The 16,920-nt window shown below is 34.5% G+C and overlaps 2 protein-coding genes across 4 annotated transcripts; one reads left to right on the forward strand and one right to left on the reverse strand.

Annotated features, from left to right (window-relative positions):
* Positions 1-1,972: 1,972 nt before the first annotated feature.
* Positions 1,973-10,044, forward strand: LOC122596568 (anaphase-promoting complex subunit 4). 2 transcript variants are annotated; one of them, XM_043769176.1, is made up of 20 exons: positions 1,973-2,184; positions 2,405-2,516; positions 3,219-3,310; positions 3,491-3,577; positions 3,737-3,961; positions 4,151-4,231; positions 4,709-4,830; positions 5,216-5,376; positions 5,465-5,565; positions 5,654-5,728; positions 6,075-6,254; positions 6,431-6,519; positions 6,943-7,041; positions 7,548-7,652; positions 7,868-8,006; positions 8,132-8,326; positions 8,494-8,643; positions 8,988-9,069; positions 9,242-9,346; positions 9,874-10,044. In XM_043769176.1, the coding sequence occupies exons 1-19, from the start codon at positions 2,104-2,106 to the stop codon at positions 9,334-9,336; spliced, it is 2,271 nt and encodes a 756-aa protein (XP_043625111.1). In that variant the 5' UTR covers positions 1,973-2,103; the 3' UTR covers positions 9,337-9,346; positions 9,874-10,044. The 2 variants fall into 2 exon arrangements, with proteins under 2 accessions (XP_043625111.1, XP_043625112.1); XM_043769177.1 differs by lacking the exons at positions 1,973-2,184; positions 2,405-2,516; positions 3,219-3,310 and having other exon boundaries at positions 3,543-3,563.
* Positions 10,045-11,043: 999 nt separating this feature from the next.
* LOC122596569 (calmodulin-binding protein 60 B-like) lies at positions 11,044-16,687 on the reverse strand. Of its 2 annotated transcripts, none has more exons than XM_043769179.1 (8): positions 16,391-16,687; positions 15,703-15,778; positions 15,453-15,511; positions 14,168-14,661; positions 13,547-13,707; positions 12,724-12,927; positions 12,089-12,296; positions 11,044-11,990 (listed from the first exon to the last, which is right to left on the reverse strand). In XM_043769179.1, the coding sequence occupies exons 1-8, from the start codon at positions 16,477-16,479 to the stop codon at positions 11,413-11,415; spliced, it is 1,869 nt and encodes a 622-aa protein (XP_043625114.1). In that variant the 5' UTR covers positions 16,480-16,687; the 3' UTR covers positions 11,044-11,412. The 2 variants fall into 2 exon arrangements, with proteins under 2 accessions (XP_043625114.1, XP_043625113.1); XM_043769178.1 differs by having other exon boundaries at positions 12,077-12,296; positions 16,391-16,686.
* Between the last annotated feature and the right edge of the window lie 233 nt (positions 16,688-16,920).

Below are 16,920 nucleotides of genomic sequence, written 5' to 3' on the forward strand. Positions count from 1 at the left end.
ATATAAGAACAGTCTTAAAATAAGAACGGTGAAAACACTTAAAAAACATCATTTTGATGCATTAAAAGTCCATATTTTGCCGGGATGCCTGTTAATGAAAATCTTTACCTTTAAAAATATATATATATATATAGAGAGAGAGAGAAAGGTTGGGTATAATAAAATAACTATTATTGTAAAACATGTAAGATAACATTACAACCTTTGGATTAAGTAGATCAAGATTTGAATTAATTAATTCTTTTTAGATTAAACATTAATAGGTAAGGGTATATTTGTCATTTACTTCTACTTTTTTTTCTCTTTCTTCTTAAACTCCTTCTGCTTAATTTGTCTTCCGATAACCATTTAGTTGCAGATTAAATCATCAGCATACACAAAATTATTTCTCTCTATATACAAATTTTGATGCACAACCATTTACAACCATGAAATAACAACACTTTTGAAGCACAAACTTTCACAACCATAAATAAACAAAACTAGACATCTATGATTAATGAAACTGGCTTGTGATGCACAACCTTAAAATAGCAAAATTGTTTACGCACAACCATTGATTCACAACACAATAGTTTGATAACAATTGATGCACAACCTTTTATTGACAAACCATTACACGATTCACAGTCGTTTAATTATAATGGATGCACAACCGTTTATCTCATAACAATTACCCGTTGATGCACAGCCTTCGACCTACTAATGTACTAGTTTCCTTCTACTTGCTGGTTTGGTATTAAAATCCGTCACCACTAATCCGATGTTGTTGCCAGTGCAGCAAACTTGTTCATCGTCAAAATTATTACCGCCATGGTTTATCAAAGTACAGATGAAGAAAGGTCGTCGTGGTTCCTCACACAGATGGTGTTACCGGTGGCATACACGGCAGTGGGGCATCATCAGTAGAGAAAAAGAGATTTTGGAAGTTGAGGAGCATGTGTGTGGCGGTGCCTTGCGGCTTGCAGGAGAGTCACGAAACACTGTCTGACAGTGGCGGGAGGATAAAGGCGGCATTAGATGGTGGATAGAAGGGATAAAGGTTTGATGGGGCTGGGTTGGGTTATCTACATAAAGCGGCAGGGGGTTTGGATTGTTTTTAGGGTTAGAATTGTTTTGAATGACTTTCTGGTTGACTAAATAAACACACGATGTGTTTACATAATTATAGGAGCTAGATATGAATTTTACCCAAAACACCCTTGACATTATAATTTAATTTTAAAAATACTTATGCCACATGTCACTTATACATGGTGTCTTTTTTGTTTTAGGTTAATAGTTATTTTATTTTACCTTTAACCTATATATATATATATATATATATACGAGCATGGTACCAGCGCATTACGGCAAATACCATTGACATGGCGTCTAGATCGAGGGGTGATGTGGGTCTCATGGAGACGTTTCACGGCGGTGGTGGTGTTGAACGAAGGTGGAGGCGATGGACGTTGGAGGTGATGGTTGGGTTTTGAGGACAGCAGTGGAGGTGTGTGTATTTTTGTGGCAAAAAGGAAGCAATAGGGAGAATAAATGTAGGGAATAAGGGAAAGAATAAGGAGGGGTAAAAGGGTAAAATCTCATGTCCCAAATCTTGTAAACTTTCAACATGGGTTGATAATTTTTAATAAGAAGTATATATATATATATATAATACATATATATTTTTTACGTGTATTTAGTTTATTAAGATAATATATATTTTATTATACATATAAGTATTTTTGTCTTGCATATATTGTTTCTTATATTAACAATTTAATAAACCTGTGTATTTAATACGGTCTAAAATCTAGTAAAACATATACCGGTTTCCAAATCAAAAGATATTAATAAACTTCACAAATGAAATCGTATCGTATCAATAGAATAAACGTAATTGAAAAAGCCGCGTAACGCGCAACCTAAACTTTCCTAGTTTATAGAACGGGGTGTGTTTTATATTTTTCATTCAAAAATTTATCGGTTTTCCATTTACCAAACACCCCGCAATTCCAAACACCCCAAAAGTGAGAGAGCAGAGCAGTGGTGTAATACCCCCGCTCTATTCCTTAAACCCACACTCAAAAACTTGAAACACACACACCACATTAATCAGTTATGGAAACAGATGAAGATCAAGAAGAGGTTTCAAGAATCCTTCCTTTCCAGCTTCAGTTCGACAAACCTCTTTCTTTCCAGGTCCTCACTAACCCCCTTTTTTCTTAAATTTTTGTTTTCATCCAAATAATTCTTGTACAAAATACAATGTGTGTTTGTTTCTTTCAGTTTTTTAAGATGTAATTATTTACTATTTACTTTGCAAGTTTAAAGCTTTATGCCACACCCGTTAAAATATTATATTTACCAGTAGTACCTGTAGTTTAATTTGCTATTTTTTTTGTTGGGTTGTTGTTTGAAGATAAAAATAGCTGAATGGAACCCGGAGAAAGATTTGCTGGCGATGGTTACCGACGATTTCAAGATTTCTTTGCATCGCTTTAATTGGCAGAGGCTTTGGACTATTTCTCCAGGTCCCTCCCTCCCTGGACAAGTTTTTTTTTTTTTTTAATATAATTATTAGTACTAGTATAATCATGTGTTTGTGAAATTAAACTATTTGTTTGAGATGAGTCTATTGTGTGTATTTTCAAATTTCAAATATTATATTGTATGCATCAGGATATACGTGATGTCCGGTCCATATACAGTTTATAAGTTTTTAATTGCCTGGATACGTATAATAGCAATGTTTTTAAAGTGGATACACACAATAGACTATATAAAAGTTAGATATATACTATGGATTTTAAAGAGATATTTAGATGCATTTCCAAACACTTGTCTCTTTGTTTTATATGTGGCATGTATAAGCCAATGTGGGGTTAGCCCACTTGGTAGAGGCTCATGCCTCTTGGGGAGAAGTCGAGGTTCAATCCCTGGCATTGGGTGAATTTAGGATTATTTTGGGTAGATTAGTAGTAGGAGTAGATTTTTCCGTTCAAAAAAAAAGGGAGGTCTGTATAAAAACAGCTTCTTGCACTAGCAAGCATTAAGCTTCAAAATATCCTGAATAGTTTGGATAAATTAATGCAGTTAGAGCAGATCTTTGGCCTGGCTCTCGTCTTGGATGAAGTTTTTCCTTTCTGAAAGATAAACTACATTTGACTTTATATTTGCTTTTCATATCTATAACTAAAGAAAGTTATATAGTTAACTTTGCATTGATTTTGCAGGAAGGTGCATAACATCTCTATGTTGGCGTCCGGATGGTAAAGCGATAGCTGTTGGGCTTCAAGACGGGACTATCTCATTGCATGATGTTGAAGTGAGTTTTTTTTTTCCTGCAATTATATTAACTTTAAAATGAAGTTACAATAGTATTATTGTATTAAAAGTATGTAAACCAATTTGTTACATACTCTATGTCATATTGTTGTGACATAGTTGTAAATAGTAACCTTGAATTGCGACTCTTCTTTAATGGCACATATGTTTTATTAACCAGAATGGGAAGCTGTTACGAAGCATGAAATCCCACACAAATGCTGTAGTATGCCTTAATTGGGAGGATGATGGAGGTGGGGAGGCTGCGGTATGATTTTTTCATATATTTTGAATTGCTTGAATATGTAGTTATATTTTGGAAAGCAGCTATATATATATATCAAATCTTCATGTTTTTTCTTTCTATTCTAATGGTGAAGTCAAAACTAAATAGCATGTAAAGTTTTTATCTCTGTATATTGTTCAGGAAGATAAATTTTACAACGCAAAATATGAAGACCGCACCTCCCGTTTCTTTCCTCCTCCCCCAAGAGCTCCTCGAGTGCCTGGACTTGTGGCTGGAGATGAAAATGAAAATTTATCACAAGAATTATCAAGTTCCTCGCATCAGCGTTTTAACATCTTGTGCAGTGCAGATATAGATGGAATCATCAGTTTTAGTATATTTGGGATATTTCCAATTGGGAAAATTGTAAGCTTGTTAACGTTCCTTTCATACAATATTTCTCTGTTTTTCATTTTGCCATCATCTTATTTTGTCCTTATTTCAAGACAAATAGCTAATAAAGTGAAATTAAAAACTGGCAAAAAAGAATATAGCCTTAAATTAAGCGTGGGTTTCTTCTATGTTTTGTTTACACTTTTTTTTTGTTGATTGCAGGATATACACGAGTATTCTGTTCGTAGTCCCCTTGCGAACAAGCGTGCTGACTGTAAACTTCTGAATGCTTCAATCTGCAAGGTACTTCTAGCTTTACTAGAGGTGGAAAATGATCGATTGTGTAATGGGCGAATATAGGTTCAGGTCATAACGGGCAGTTTTTAAACTGGGTTAAGCCGGGTTGGATCTGTTGAAACACTTTCGACCAATTTGCTTCAAATGGGTAATGGGTTAGGTAAGTTTGGATCTGCGCGAACTCTGACCAATTTTTCTGAAATGGGTCAGGCGATGTTGATGAATCACTTCAGTATCAAGCTAGTTAAAATGACGTGTGGGGTATGTTCCGTAGAGATAAAGCGCAAATAAATCAATATATAGTAGGTGGTTGAATTATCAAGCTCCAACCTTAAACTATAAGGATAATTTTTATTTTGGGTTCATCCTGAAATAGGATGAAGTGTAACTGAATGTGTTTGAACTAAACTTAATTTATAAACTGGAGCTTTACTTTGTTATTTGATCAGTAGTACCAAGTAATAGTATCTGATTTGTCTTTAGGTAGCCCTGTCAAAAGATCTCTGTCATTTGGCAGTGTTATGCTCTGGTGAGCTTCAAGTTCCAGAACATGATTTGCATGGTTTCTATTGCGTAACTCTTGATACCTCAATATTCTATAAAAGGTAAACTATAGTTTGCGGAAATTTAATGCAAATTGCATGTATGCTCATTTCATCGACATATATGATATATATGACCAGTAAGGTTGGATCAAATGGTTAATACCCTTGCCCCTGGAGACAGAGGTCAAGGGTTCTATCCTCATGCCTTGCAACCTGAGGTCCTTCTCTATCTTAGATAAAACCTGGAAGCAGTCTCTATACCTTCTGTGGGAGTAAGGGTCTACATCTCAACCTCCTCCGTACACCATCTGGTATTGGGACTCAGACGGCATTTGGTGTTACTTACTTACTATATTGAAAATATATGTTATTAAACAACGTTCTAAAGGTTTTCTTATTATGATAATGTTGGAGGGCTGTTAAGGTATTTGACTTTATGTTGCAGGAGAAATGAGCTTCACCAAGTTGCACAACAAGCTTCAAACATTGAGGATTTGACTGAAGTCATCCGAGCTTCACTATCTGTCATGTCAAAGCAATGGTCTGATGCAATGCACACATTTCATGACAAGTTTGATTCTCTCTCTCGTCTGATTCATGACCATGGTAACTTGTAAAAGCTATATAAATTAAACATGATTGTTTTCGTATTTGCTATGATGGTTGTTGAGGTTTTCTGACTTATTGAACATAGGGTTGGACTCTACTCCACAAGAGGAATTTCTTAGCCTATTAGGTGGTGCCCGCACGAGTCCAGCTGTCCACCAATTTTTAGAGAATTCTCTTGGTGAAGTGGTATATTAATTTTTGCTTGACTTTGTTCATAATAAAGTTTATATAAAGTTGGGAGATTTTTTTTTGATAAAGGGTTGTTGCTAAGCAGGGTCTCAAGAGAATAACAAAGTTGGTTTGTGGTGCTGGAAAAGAGCTTCAGGTTATCGTTCTTGAGCATCTACAGGTAGACTGATATTGGTTAAGATTGTAGCTTTGAAAAACCCAGAGGTGGAAAGATGGGTAGGTTGATGGATTGATTAACATGTTACAATAGTTTAGGCTGGGTTGACCTGCAAACCCTTCCGTCCAATATTGATTTATCTACAAAAATTTAGATGATAATTATGATTTAAAAAAGAGTAAGTTTACAATAATAGTTTAAATCTTTGAATAAAGTGATTTAGATGATTGTATGCATTTTAAATAGATCGTGGATTACTTTCAACCAGTTTGATCAGTTCCACTTCCAGCAAGTTTTATTATTTGACTACTTTGTGATCATGCTATTAGTATAATCTTTTGGCCCACAGCCTGCTGCAGAGATGATTGGATTTAGATTGGGAGAACTGAGAGGCCTTTCTAAGTGGCGTTCACGTTTTAAAAGTGTCGGTTTGGATGAGACTTTAACAGATAATGCAACAGAGAAAGCGGGTATGCTGCTCGTTCAAATCGAACGATTTATGAGGGTTTTATCCTCTTCCGTCCAACAGGTACTGCTTCTTTTTACTTCCGAAGATTATCTTATGCTATCACTATTGAAGGGTACTTTAGCCATTTGTAAAATAGTCTTTACACAATTGCTAATTCTATAAGTTTAATGAAATAAGTGGATGAAATAACAATAGAAATAAAACCATAATGCTCTCTAATATTCTTTTTATTGCAGTTTTCGAACTTCTTCAACTGGCTTCAAAAATGTGTGAAAATGTTGATGTCAGAACCAATTGACCAGCACCAGCTTCTCCCATTTAAAAGGTTTGTTGGTTAATTGATCCCAGCAATTAGATGTGGGTTATATTTGATCTCTAAAGGATAAAATTTAGAGACCTCCCTAGTATGAAAAAAGTCAACTGAGTTAATGTTTGCTCAATATTAATTCTGAATCTTTTCAACTTTCTAATTTGATTTCAATGCAACATAGTTGGATATTATTTAAATAGCGTAATTTATTTGATCATGTTTGATTGAATAACCATTTCTACATTTAAACAGAAAGGAGACTTTTGGTGGGTAACCTGACCCGTTTTTACCAGTAACGAAGTCATATACTTATTTTGGCCTGCTACCCAACCTGCCCATTTTTAACCTGTCTTTCTTGTTCTAGCTCTCTTTTTTCCTTTCACTATTTCTATGGCGTTCAAGATTTTATGATATATAAATCCTACTTAAATCTGGCAGTGAACTGGTCATTTTGTTCTTGAAGTATCTATATGATGAAGATCCAGTTAAGCGGTTGCTCGAATTGTCTGAAGTTGATCACAGTATTGAAGTTGACTCGTAAGTTTCTTAACTAACAGAACCATGTAAGTTGTATACATGTATGTTATGTTATATTGCCAAGGGTTTAAAAGTGCTAATCTAGTATTAGGCAGTTCACTTTTATGCAACAAGGTAAGCAGTTAGTTATCGAATGACGTTGTAACCAGGGGTGGTTCTATAACAGAAATAGGAGAGGGCAGGCTATTTTTTTAATCAAACATATAGTCTATGAGGCGTGGACTTCTCTCAAATGAGCTATCAAAGTTTGTGAGTAAATTCAATAAGAAAAAAATGCCAGTAAAGAAATATACAAATCCTACATCAGATATCTCATAACAGAGTCACAGCGAGATCAATCAGCTGGGATCGTAATACGTGAGACATTCTAATCAAGCCTGAATTCTTTGTGCTGAAAGTGCACCCACGTGTGATTTAGGTTTAAAACTTGCTTGAATTTTTTAAGTGTTTGTACATGCAATAATGTTCATATTTGAACTATTGGAACACTTTTACTTAATTTTCAGGGAGACGATGGGAAGGGTACAAGAATTGGCTCATTTTGGTGGTTTTAAAGATGTTGATTACTTGCGAAGAACGTTAGCAAACGAATTTCAGCAAATGGAGTCTTGGTATGCTTTCTATTCTTTTCTCAACTTTAGATTAAGTTACAGTGGTACAGTTAAATATTTGAAGACTAACTCATTTTAAGTTGGTGTTGAGTATTGCAAAAAGCTTATTGATCTTGAATGTGAATATATTATTTGTTAGAATGTAATGGCAAACGTTTCTCTTTATTTTTTTTCTTCTGAAGTGAATTGCTAAAGTCATTACTTCGTCACTGCAGCTTTAAAGAGGCCTTTCAGATGCCTTACACTACAATCTCCAAAACAATACTCTGCCAAAGCTTGCTACCGTTGTTTCCCATCAAGTCTTCGCCAAATTCTACATTGTCCACCGTTCCGACATCTATATCATATTACAAGGTATTTTTCACTTCTTCTGGGTGTTAGTAGACAATTATTCTCCCCACAACCAATCATCATCTTATATGTGTTTTAGAGCAAGGGTCCATTTTGTTGCTGAAGGTATGCTTTTTTATTGTATTTAGGAATCCTCAGACAGTGGTGTAATGCATAAGCCAGAACAGAGGTTTGTTGATTATGTATCATTCAGATTACCTGATGAGCCTTCTTCGGACCTTGCAAATTGCATTGCTGTTGCAAGATGTTTAACGAATGACTTAGAAGCTGTCTTGTTATGCCTTCCTGATGGCTATCACTGTGTTGATCTGTCTCTATATAAGGTAATTACATGGCACTCTTACTAACATCTAATAATGGCAATGAACCTTTATGGCAACGAACATTTCATGGTGTTACAAATGGGAGGAATCACTGATTCACGGAGACCAAAATCATGGCCATTCCTTTGGATGACGTCAATGACTTTCTTGACTTGTGTTAATAATAGGAATGTCAACTTGTTCTACTATTGAATGGGCCATCTTCTTCTGAAAGCTCAGAGAAAGCTTGTATGATGATAGTGCAAGCCAATGATCTTCCATTTGTATCTATACCTACTTTTGGTGCTTCAAGCCCTTGGAGATTGCACGAACTTCAGGTACAAACTCCTCTAGAAGTTTTGAACATGTTATAGCATCTAGCTAAATGACTACTGTTTTTCTTTATGACATTTGGCATTTTTATTTAGTGGGTCCCACTTAGCGCATAAAAACTTCTAAACTTATTACAATTACAATATTAGAGCATTGTTCAAATCATATAATTCTGACACTCGCTCCTTACCATGAAACTTAAGACACTTCGGACAAAGTGTGTATCTCCAAACTGTTAGCTACCCTGCCTGTCCAGTTTCTCCTCTACCATTAATGAATGTGACTGGCCTTTTGTAATCAATTTCAGTTTAATACTTGTATTTTCTTTAATATATGATGTTCATGTCAGGACTCCATTGCATATTTGCAAATGGATAGTTTGAAAGTTAGGGGAATCCCTCATAGTGTGATCGCTCCTCTGGCAGTAAGCGGTAAGTACCTCCTTCAACAATTTTTTTTTTTAATTTTTTTTTAGCCACTGTTAGTTATGTGCATTTGGTATACATTTTCATGTGGTGTGCAACATTTTTGACTTGTGTTCTCTTATATAACCATCTGAGATTTCTCATAAGTATTATCTTTCTGTCATGATTCTGTTTTCAGCATCTAGAGGTGTTGCATGTGTCTTCGCAACAAGAAAGCGTGCTTTAGTTTACATTTTGGATGAAGATGAAGACGAAGTCTCAGATGCAGAATAGCTACATTTTGGTAGTTGCTCACTTTTTTTACCTGCAAACATCAATTACATTATTACTTTCTATATATGTTCACTGCGGATCTTAACATGTTACCAAAGAGATCATAACCTTGTGGTTTATAAGTGTTAATTGCTAAGTGAGATATATATATATATATATATATATATATATATATATAGGAAAAGGTTCATGTGAGAACCATTTGAAGTGGAAGAACCATGAGAACCTCTAAATTATAACTTGATGTTCATATGTGAATGATGTATGTGAACAAATTTGTCACGTATGAACAGATCAAATTATAATTGAAATCACCTATGTTCATATGTGAATAGTTCTCAAATGAACCTATATATATATAGCACTTTATAATTCATTCAATTACACTTCAAGGTGCATATATACCTCTTTAATGTTACCGCAATGCTCTTTAATCCAGAGATGGCAATACTATGGTATACCAGTTTGTCATATATTTATTGTTTTGTAGTCTGTACAAAACTCTTTAGGCCGACTGCTGCGCTTACCTTTCTGCAGGTCCTTGCCAGAGATCTTAAAGTGCTGACAGAAACTTCTTTAATGCCCACCCTCAAATGGAACTTCAAGAATAACATGGAAAACACTCAGCTCTTTTGGTAATGGGCATGTAACTATGGTTAACTCATCTCAACATTCTAATTCTTATCATATTCTGTTTGTGCGTAGTTATTTCTAGGAGGTGGGAACTATAGATAGCATATTTCACCTGAATCTGATCATTAACCCCTATTGTTAAAGTACCACTAAATCGTAAAAAATATATCGAGAGCTCTTTTGGATGTCTACTTTTGAAAGAGAATGTTTCAAGTTGATCATAGATGTTGAAAGTCTTCAAAATTTCATTCTTAATGCATAACCCTAAGTCGTTTTGGTCAATTAAAGTTAAGTTATTATTACGATATATTTAGTCCCAATCAACTGATGAAAGGAATAATCTATTTAAACAAAGTTTCAATTATTTTTTACGCGGTAAATCTTTCTAATTAAAAAATATATAAGATGTGAACCCTTTTTATAACATCTGCGATCAATGTGGTGTGGTTCTCACTTCTCGGTCAATTGAGATCGAAGCACTTAATTGCATCATCATTCACATCTTTTAATAGCAACACTATTTAACAATCTCTTTTAGGTTGCTAACCAACTTTTGTGAGGCTAACTTTATCAGTACTTTAAAAGGAAATCTAAAGTTTTCATTCAGTCAATAGAATTTCATACTTTTATCGACACTTTATGGATGTACCTTACACGATAAACCATGCCCAAAGGTAGTGAAGGAATGAATGTTGACCCATCTATGCCGAAACACAAGTGTGGCTGATGGTTGCAATTGAACTTGAAGCTAATTTGGAGAATAACAAAGATGAAAGATTGAATTTCTAATGGTAAGAACATGCTCTGTGCTCAGATGAACTTTGAAGTCATGTTTTGTTGCATCTGAAAAGTTTGTAAAAGGTAGACATCTTCAAGTACCTCTTTAAATTCACATCTGATCCAAAAAAACATGTTTAAAAATTTGTTCATAAAGTTACACTTTTAATTCTCACGGTATGTTTCTACTGAATTTGTTTATGCTTCATGACAGTATAAATCCACCAAGTGGAATGAATGACTGAAGGTGGTCATGTAAATCTGTATTAGATATGTGCAAAAATAAAGGAACGAAGCTAAAACAAAGTCTGTCACTATTATTAGGAACTGTATCATCAAATTATACAACAAAAAGTTGTGATGTTACATCTTAACCAACATAATACAAGAAAAACTACAACATGATACAACAAACCAATCACTATATAAACCAACAGATATCTGATCCTTTTTGTTACACTTCCATTCCAAAATAAGCTTTTCCTTAACTTGGACGAGAGCATGTTCTGCACCCTTCAAATATAGTGAAAACCCAGAGATATCGTATTTGAAATGGCTGCAAACAAAGTTTTGCCGCTACCCACGATAGCAAGGCTTCTACATTATGCCAACCAGTTATAACTTTCGTATTTATCACTGTGGGATTACCTTAAAGGAAAATCACAATTACGGGTCTTCCAACTCTACTATTTGAGCTCTTCTTTCAGCTGCTTGTTTCCTTATAAAGATACCCCATCTCAAAGCCGCCTTAAGTTTAAGCCAACCCACCACAGCTTTCCCCGAAGAACGTGTTTTATCCACATCAAACCCATACCCGAAACTAGAAGGTGTATTTGGCATAAAACCCGGCGTATATGAATAATAACTTTCATTAACTGGAGTACCCGAGGTTTGACCATGGGCCCCACCACTACCCATGTTAAATAGACGAAGTAGATGCTGCATATCTTCATTTTCAAGCATTTCGTGACTTCTCATACGGATTTCTTCTTCCGGAAAGTAGTCATCTAATCCTCTAAACGAAGAACTCAAATTTAATGTGTTGGTGTTGCCAGACAGAAAATTAGGGGTGGATGGTTGTGTCAATCCAAGGGCCAAGATGTTGTCATTTCTAGGAGGCTGTTGAGAACCGTTGAGTAACGGATTGTGAAGAGTAAATGAAGTTGTATCGAACTGATTAGGTGCATTAAGATTCATGTTCTGAGATTCCACAGGGTATCTAGTTGTGACAGTACCATCATAACCTACACAAGAAAATAAATGTTCAGTGACTCGTGGGTATTTTTCACGTATAACTAACAGAAGAAAAGAAACCAAAACAAGCATTTACCGCCAACAACACCTTGATTCGATGTAGGTTGTTCTTGAGGGGCTGGAGGTGGTAGACTGAGTTGATCAAATGAATTTAAAAAGTTTTGCCGGCCTATCCCCATATCAATTTGTGGAGCCAGTGCTTTTTCTTGGTGAGCCCCTAAAAATGATTTTCCATCATATTCAACCACCTGCATCCAGTTATCGTATGCCTTCTTCATCAAGGCATCTACAAACACCTGCACATATTGAAAGATGCTTGTTCGGTAAACATCCTTTCCTTTTCATATGGGCAATAATACAGAAAAGGTCTCTCCGGGATCCCAATATTCAACTACACCAGTAATTATCAACAAAAGAAAGACCTTTGATAAGTTGTAGAATATTTCTGTTGTTAAAACACAGTAATTTTTTACTCTACAAACCATAAATACCAAAACAATCTGTTTTAGGATTATGGAACTAAATGGCAAGATTTTCGTATCGTTAAAATTTGCATTGCAAGGACTTCTTTGTTTATTGAGCATAATTTTTATCTTACTGAAGAATATTTCTTACATATGTTATGCTTTTTAGCAGGTGCAAGGTATAAGTTAAGTAGACCATGTACTATCAAACTCTCTAAAAAGTCTACGAAAATAAAGGTAGCAACTTGCAAGCCACTACCTTTTGATTCTCAGAAAGGGCATCAGTCGCATAGTAATGTCCGTCAGCAACTAAGCCACTCAATTCATAGATGTGGTTAAAAACAACGCCAACATTTCGCACGTCATCGGAATAGTAAACATAAAGTTTGTGGCTCAAAATACAAGTCTTTGCATGCTCAACAAGAACATCCCACATCTTATTGGACATGCCACTTCCCAGTACCTAAAAACAATTCCGAGATACCAAAATTAATAGCGTCAGAGTACAGTGGTGGCTTTACATTTTGAAAGAAATTACTCTATATTTATTAATATGGTCTAATGAAATGCATTGTAGAAGATAGTGTTTGTATGTACTTTTGTTAGTTGTAATTTTCAAATGATCAGATGTTTGAGTGTTTGGCAAATTCCGAGCATCTATCAAAATACTAGGTAAAAATGACCTAAATAATTTTTCGTGAAAAACAGAAGATTTTTAGTGAAACGATAGTCGAAATGTAAAAAGGTATGTTTAAAAACTTAAATCATTTCACCTCTAGATAATCAGTTTTCTTGCAATCATTATGCAACTTTGTTACTTCCAAGTCACAATAATCGGTTAATCAGGCTCTTATAGGCCAATTCAAAATCCTCATTTTCAATAGAACGTGATTACCAGTTGAAGACTCGTTATCATGCTGACTCCTTATTTCTAAACAAGCACCATATTTGCAAGAATGCAATACCAACATTCATTTCGAATGGAATGTCTGTTTTTGCATTTCCACAAGTATGATGGTTATTCAGAAAGAGAGTACCAAGACTAAATGGCTCTTACTGCTAAAAAGAGACACCAATCTTACATTTCGCAGCTTCTTTGGATCTCTGACTACAAGGCGAAGAAAATCTTCTACACTATATATGCCTGCTTTGTTAAGCTTCTTGTGAAATGACCCATCTTTGCCAATCTTCTCCAATCTCCAAACATCATCGGTGAGAGCTGGTGGATAATGTTTCTTGTACACTGCAGAGACAAAAGCAGATTTGTTTACATGATCTTGATATTATTTATTCAATAATAAAAACTAGAGATGGCAGTGTCAACCTGTTTAGTAATATGGGTCAACTTATGTTATGCATTACCTCAAACAGGTCAAATTACAAAACTAAATAAACAGGGAAGAGGTATAACGGGTAAAAAGGATAAACTAATTGATAGTTGCCCAAAGTGCGATTTTCATTTTCATTCATTTAACATTCTAAATTATGTTATTCAATATTTACACTGTTAATGATGTAATTAAGTTTAACACATTCATTATGTATGACTTCAAAAGTTAGACGAAAAACATAAAGTGTGCCGGTAAGACCGACTCGTTTACGCCTACAAACGAAAACTAACTCAAGACCATTTTGACTTGTTACCCAACCAACCTCACCCACCCATTTTGCCACCACTAATAAAAGCTTCAAAGTTCACTCACGTTCTCCTCGGTGATCCTTGACAGTGAACGCATCCGTTTTTGCCTCACGAACACGAACCCCTTCACAATATCCTGAGGCAACTTTAAGTCCGAGTCTAAACTTCCTACTCCTTATCCAACTAGAGTTGTCTGTAAAAGTCAACTCGCCTAATGTTCCGACACCTTCTTTCAAAACGACCTGTAATTCTCCAGATAAAAGTGGCCGCTTTCCTTCTCGTTCTTTTACCATATGAGTTTCAAATTCTTCTTGAGTCCATCCTTCTTCATCCTCGTTGTTAAAATCACCTTCAAGTACAACAATATCTAGTTTGACCGAGGATTCCGGGCCAGATGTCACAACATGGCCTGTGTTGGCATCGATCAAGACGACATGGATTGCAGCACCTCTTTCTCCTTCTACCTTTCCTCCGGTAAAAAGAGGGAGAGACAATTTGGACCTAAAGTGTAATTGTAAGTCTCTTCCATCGGGCCCTTCTATTCTCTTAGGAGAAACCCTGTTTAGGTTCACAAAAAGCATTAGCAAAAATTGATAATTGCAGCCTTTAGCTGGGGAAACATGATATACTATGACTATTTATCAAATATCCAAAACATAAATCAATAACTCAAAGACATGTACATAATCTTGTGGACTCAAATGAACATTATCACCTGACCCATGAAATTGAAACATTTTATCGAAAATTGAAAAAAGTTGAAGATAAATGAAGATATATTGGTCCAAACTGATGTACACAGTTCACTTCCAATGATCAAAATGTACGAAATTCATATAGATAACTTTGACAAAGAGACTTTTGTATGGAAAGTGTTTTGGTATAATGGACATCCCAAAACATTCATTGTTGCAAATCTCTTGTATAACTGGAAGTAAAATAGACACCTTCGAGGAATAATGTAATCTATAAGTACAAAGTAACTAAGGTAGGAAATTTACCCAAAGTGCAATCATACTCGATAGTGCCATTAATAAATATGTGCAAACAAACACACAGTAAATACATGTTCTAAACGCTTAGACTCCCTTTGTCGCATGAAAAATGCAACATACGGTTGAACACATTGATTAACAAGAGATCAGATCTCTAAACTAGCCTTCAAAAATCACATTATAAGGATACGTGTGTCATTATCGATAGCATCTTTAACTTGTCATTAGGACAATGAAAGAAGAAGTAATTTAGATTAAAAACAGGCAATAGAATCATAAAAGTTGCACCATGTGATGTCCAACATGGAAAATATTAGTAAAATCGCATAATTAAGTGTCGGCAAAATCTCATACCTTCCGCTAACTTTTGCTGGTCCCAACTTTGCTAAGGCACGTTCCACTTCTTCACTAACCTGTTAAATAAGAAACCCAATTGATATAAGTAGTAATAATGATAGATTATACATTTAAAATAAATTAATTTAAATGTCCATTTATCGGTTGTTGAAACCTATAAGAAATCACATAAGAAACACCAAAACAAACAGAAGACAATTTCCAATGTAGATATTTACAATATTTCACTACAGAGTAAACATCTTACAACTCTTCGAAGAATAGGCTCCAACGATGAACAAAGTTTCTGCAAACTATCCACCTTCAGTGCTTCAACAATCACACTGTATATAAATGTTCCAGTAAATATTTATACATAAAAATATAAATATACTTAATATCCTATAAATATCATAAAGAGGCCATAGTAACCAAAAAATTTACATCTTTTCAGATACAAGATCAAGCTTTACTTATTATATCTTGTAAGGTAGCCAATCTTACTTCACCGATATCAATTTTATGCGAAATTGTTTCATATATTAATTACATTTGATGTAATATTCTCCAAATTAAACCGGTAATCGTTACGTTCGAATCTCTAGTCATTAGGCCACCTTAATATACCCAAATTACTCCATTTTGAAAGTTTAGTGATTGCATTGACTTTTTTTTTTAATTCAACTCAAACTACAACTGAGGAAAAATGAGCTCAATAATTGCATAACAAGAAACATATCAACTACCAAACATTACTAAATTAAACTAAACATCACTATAATTTACACAAAATTAACAAAAACCCACTTCACAACTGTAGTTATTTACAAGAAATTCACAAACTTTATTACATATATCTTTATATATATATATATATATATATATTATAATTATATATATAATATATATATATATATATATATAAAAATTGTAGTAGTAGTAGTAGTAGTAAGTACCTAGCAAGAGCTGGTCTTTTTCTTTCAGGTTGACCTTCTTCACTACCACTTGGATCTAATCCTCTCTTTCCCATCATCTTTCTTTGCATTTTTTAGATCTGATCTTCAAACCCTTTTGTTATTTACTTTGACTCAATGATCTTTGTCAAAAAATAATAATAAAACTGAAGAGAAGAGAGATTACTATTTTTGTTAAGGAAAAACAAGAAAGCGGGAAAATTAAATGTAAATTTAACTGCTTTTTTTTTTTCTTTCTTCTTTTTGTTATGAGAAATATCCAAGAAGTTTCAACTCACAATCTGGGAACTTTCCCTTTTTAATATTTATTCCTAAAAAATATCAAAGAGGACTTCCATTGTGGTGGCTGGCTGGCTGAAAATATTACAAATCCTATCCTTCAAGAATTAGAAACTTTTATAATATATCCTATGTGGTTTCCATCATATAATATTGTGACACCCTCTAATTGAATCGATATTGTTTACAACTTACCTTATTCATCTCCTGCTTATACAAGATTAGATATTGTT

The sequence above is a fragment of the Erigeron canadensis genome, chromosome 4, assembly GCF_010389155.1.
Source record: "Erigeron canadensis isolate Cc75 chromosome 4, C_canadensis_v1, whole genome shotgun sequence".
In the NCBI taxonomy this organism is placed as follows: domain Eukaryota; kingdom Viridiplantae; phylum Streptophyta; class Magnoliopsida; order Asterales; family Asteraceae; genus Erigeron; species Erigeron canadensis.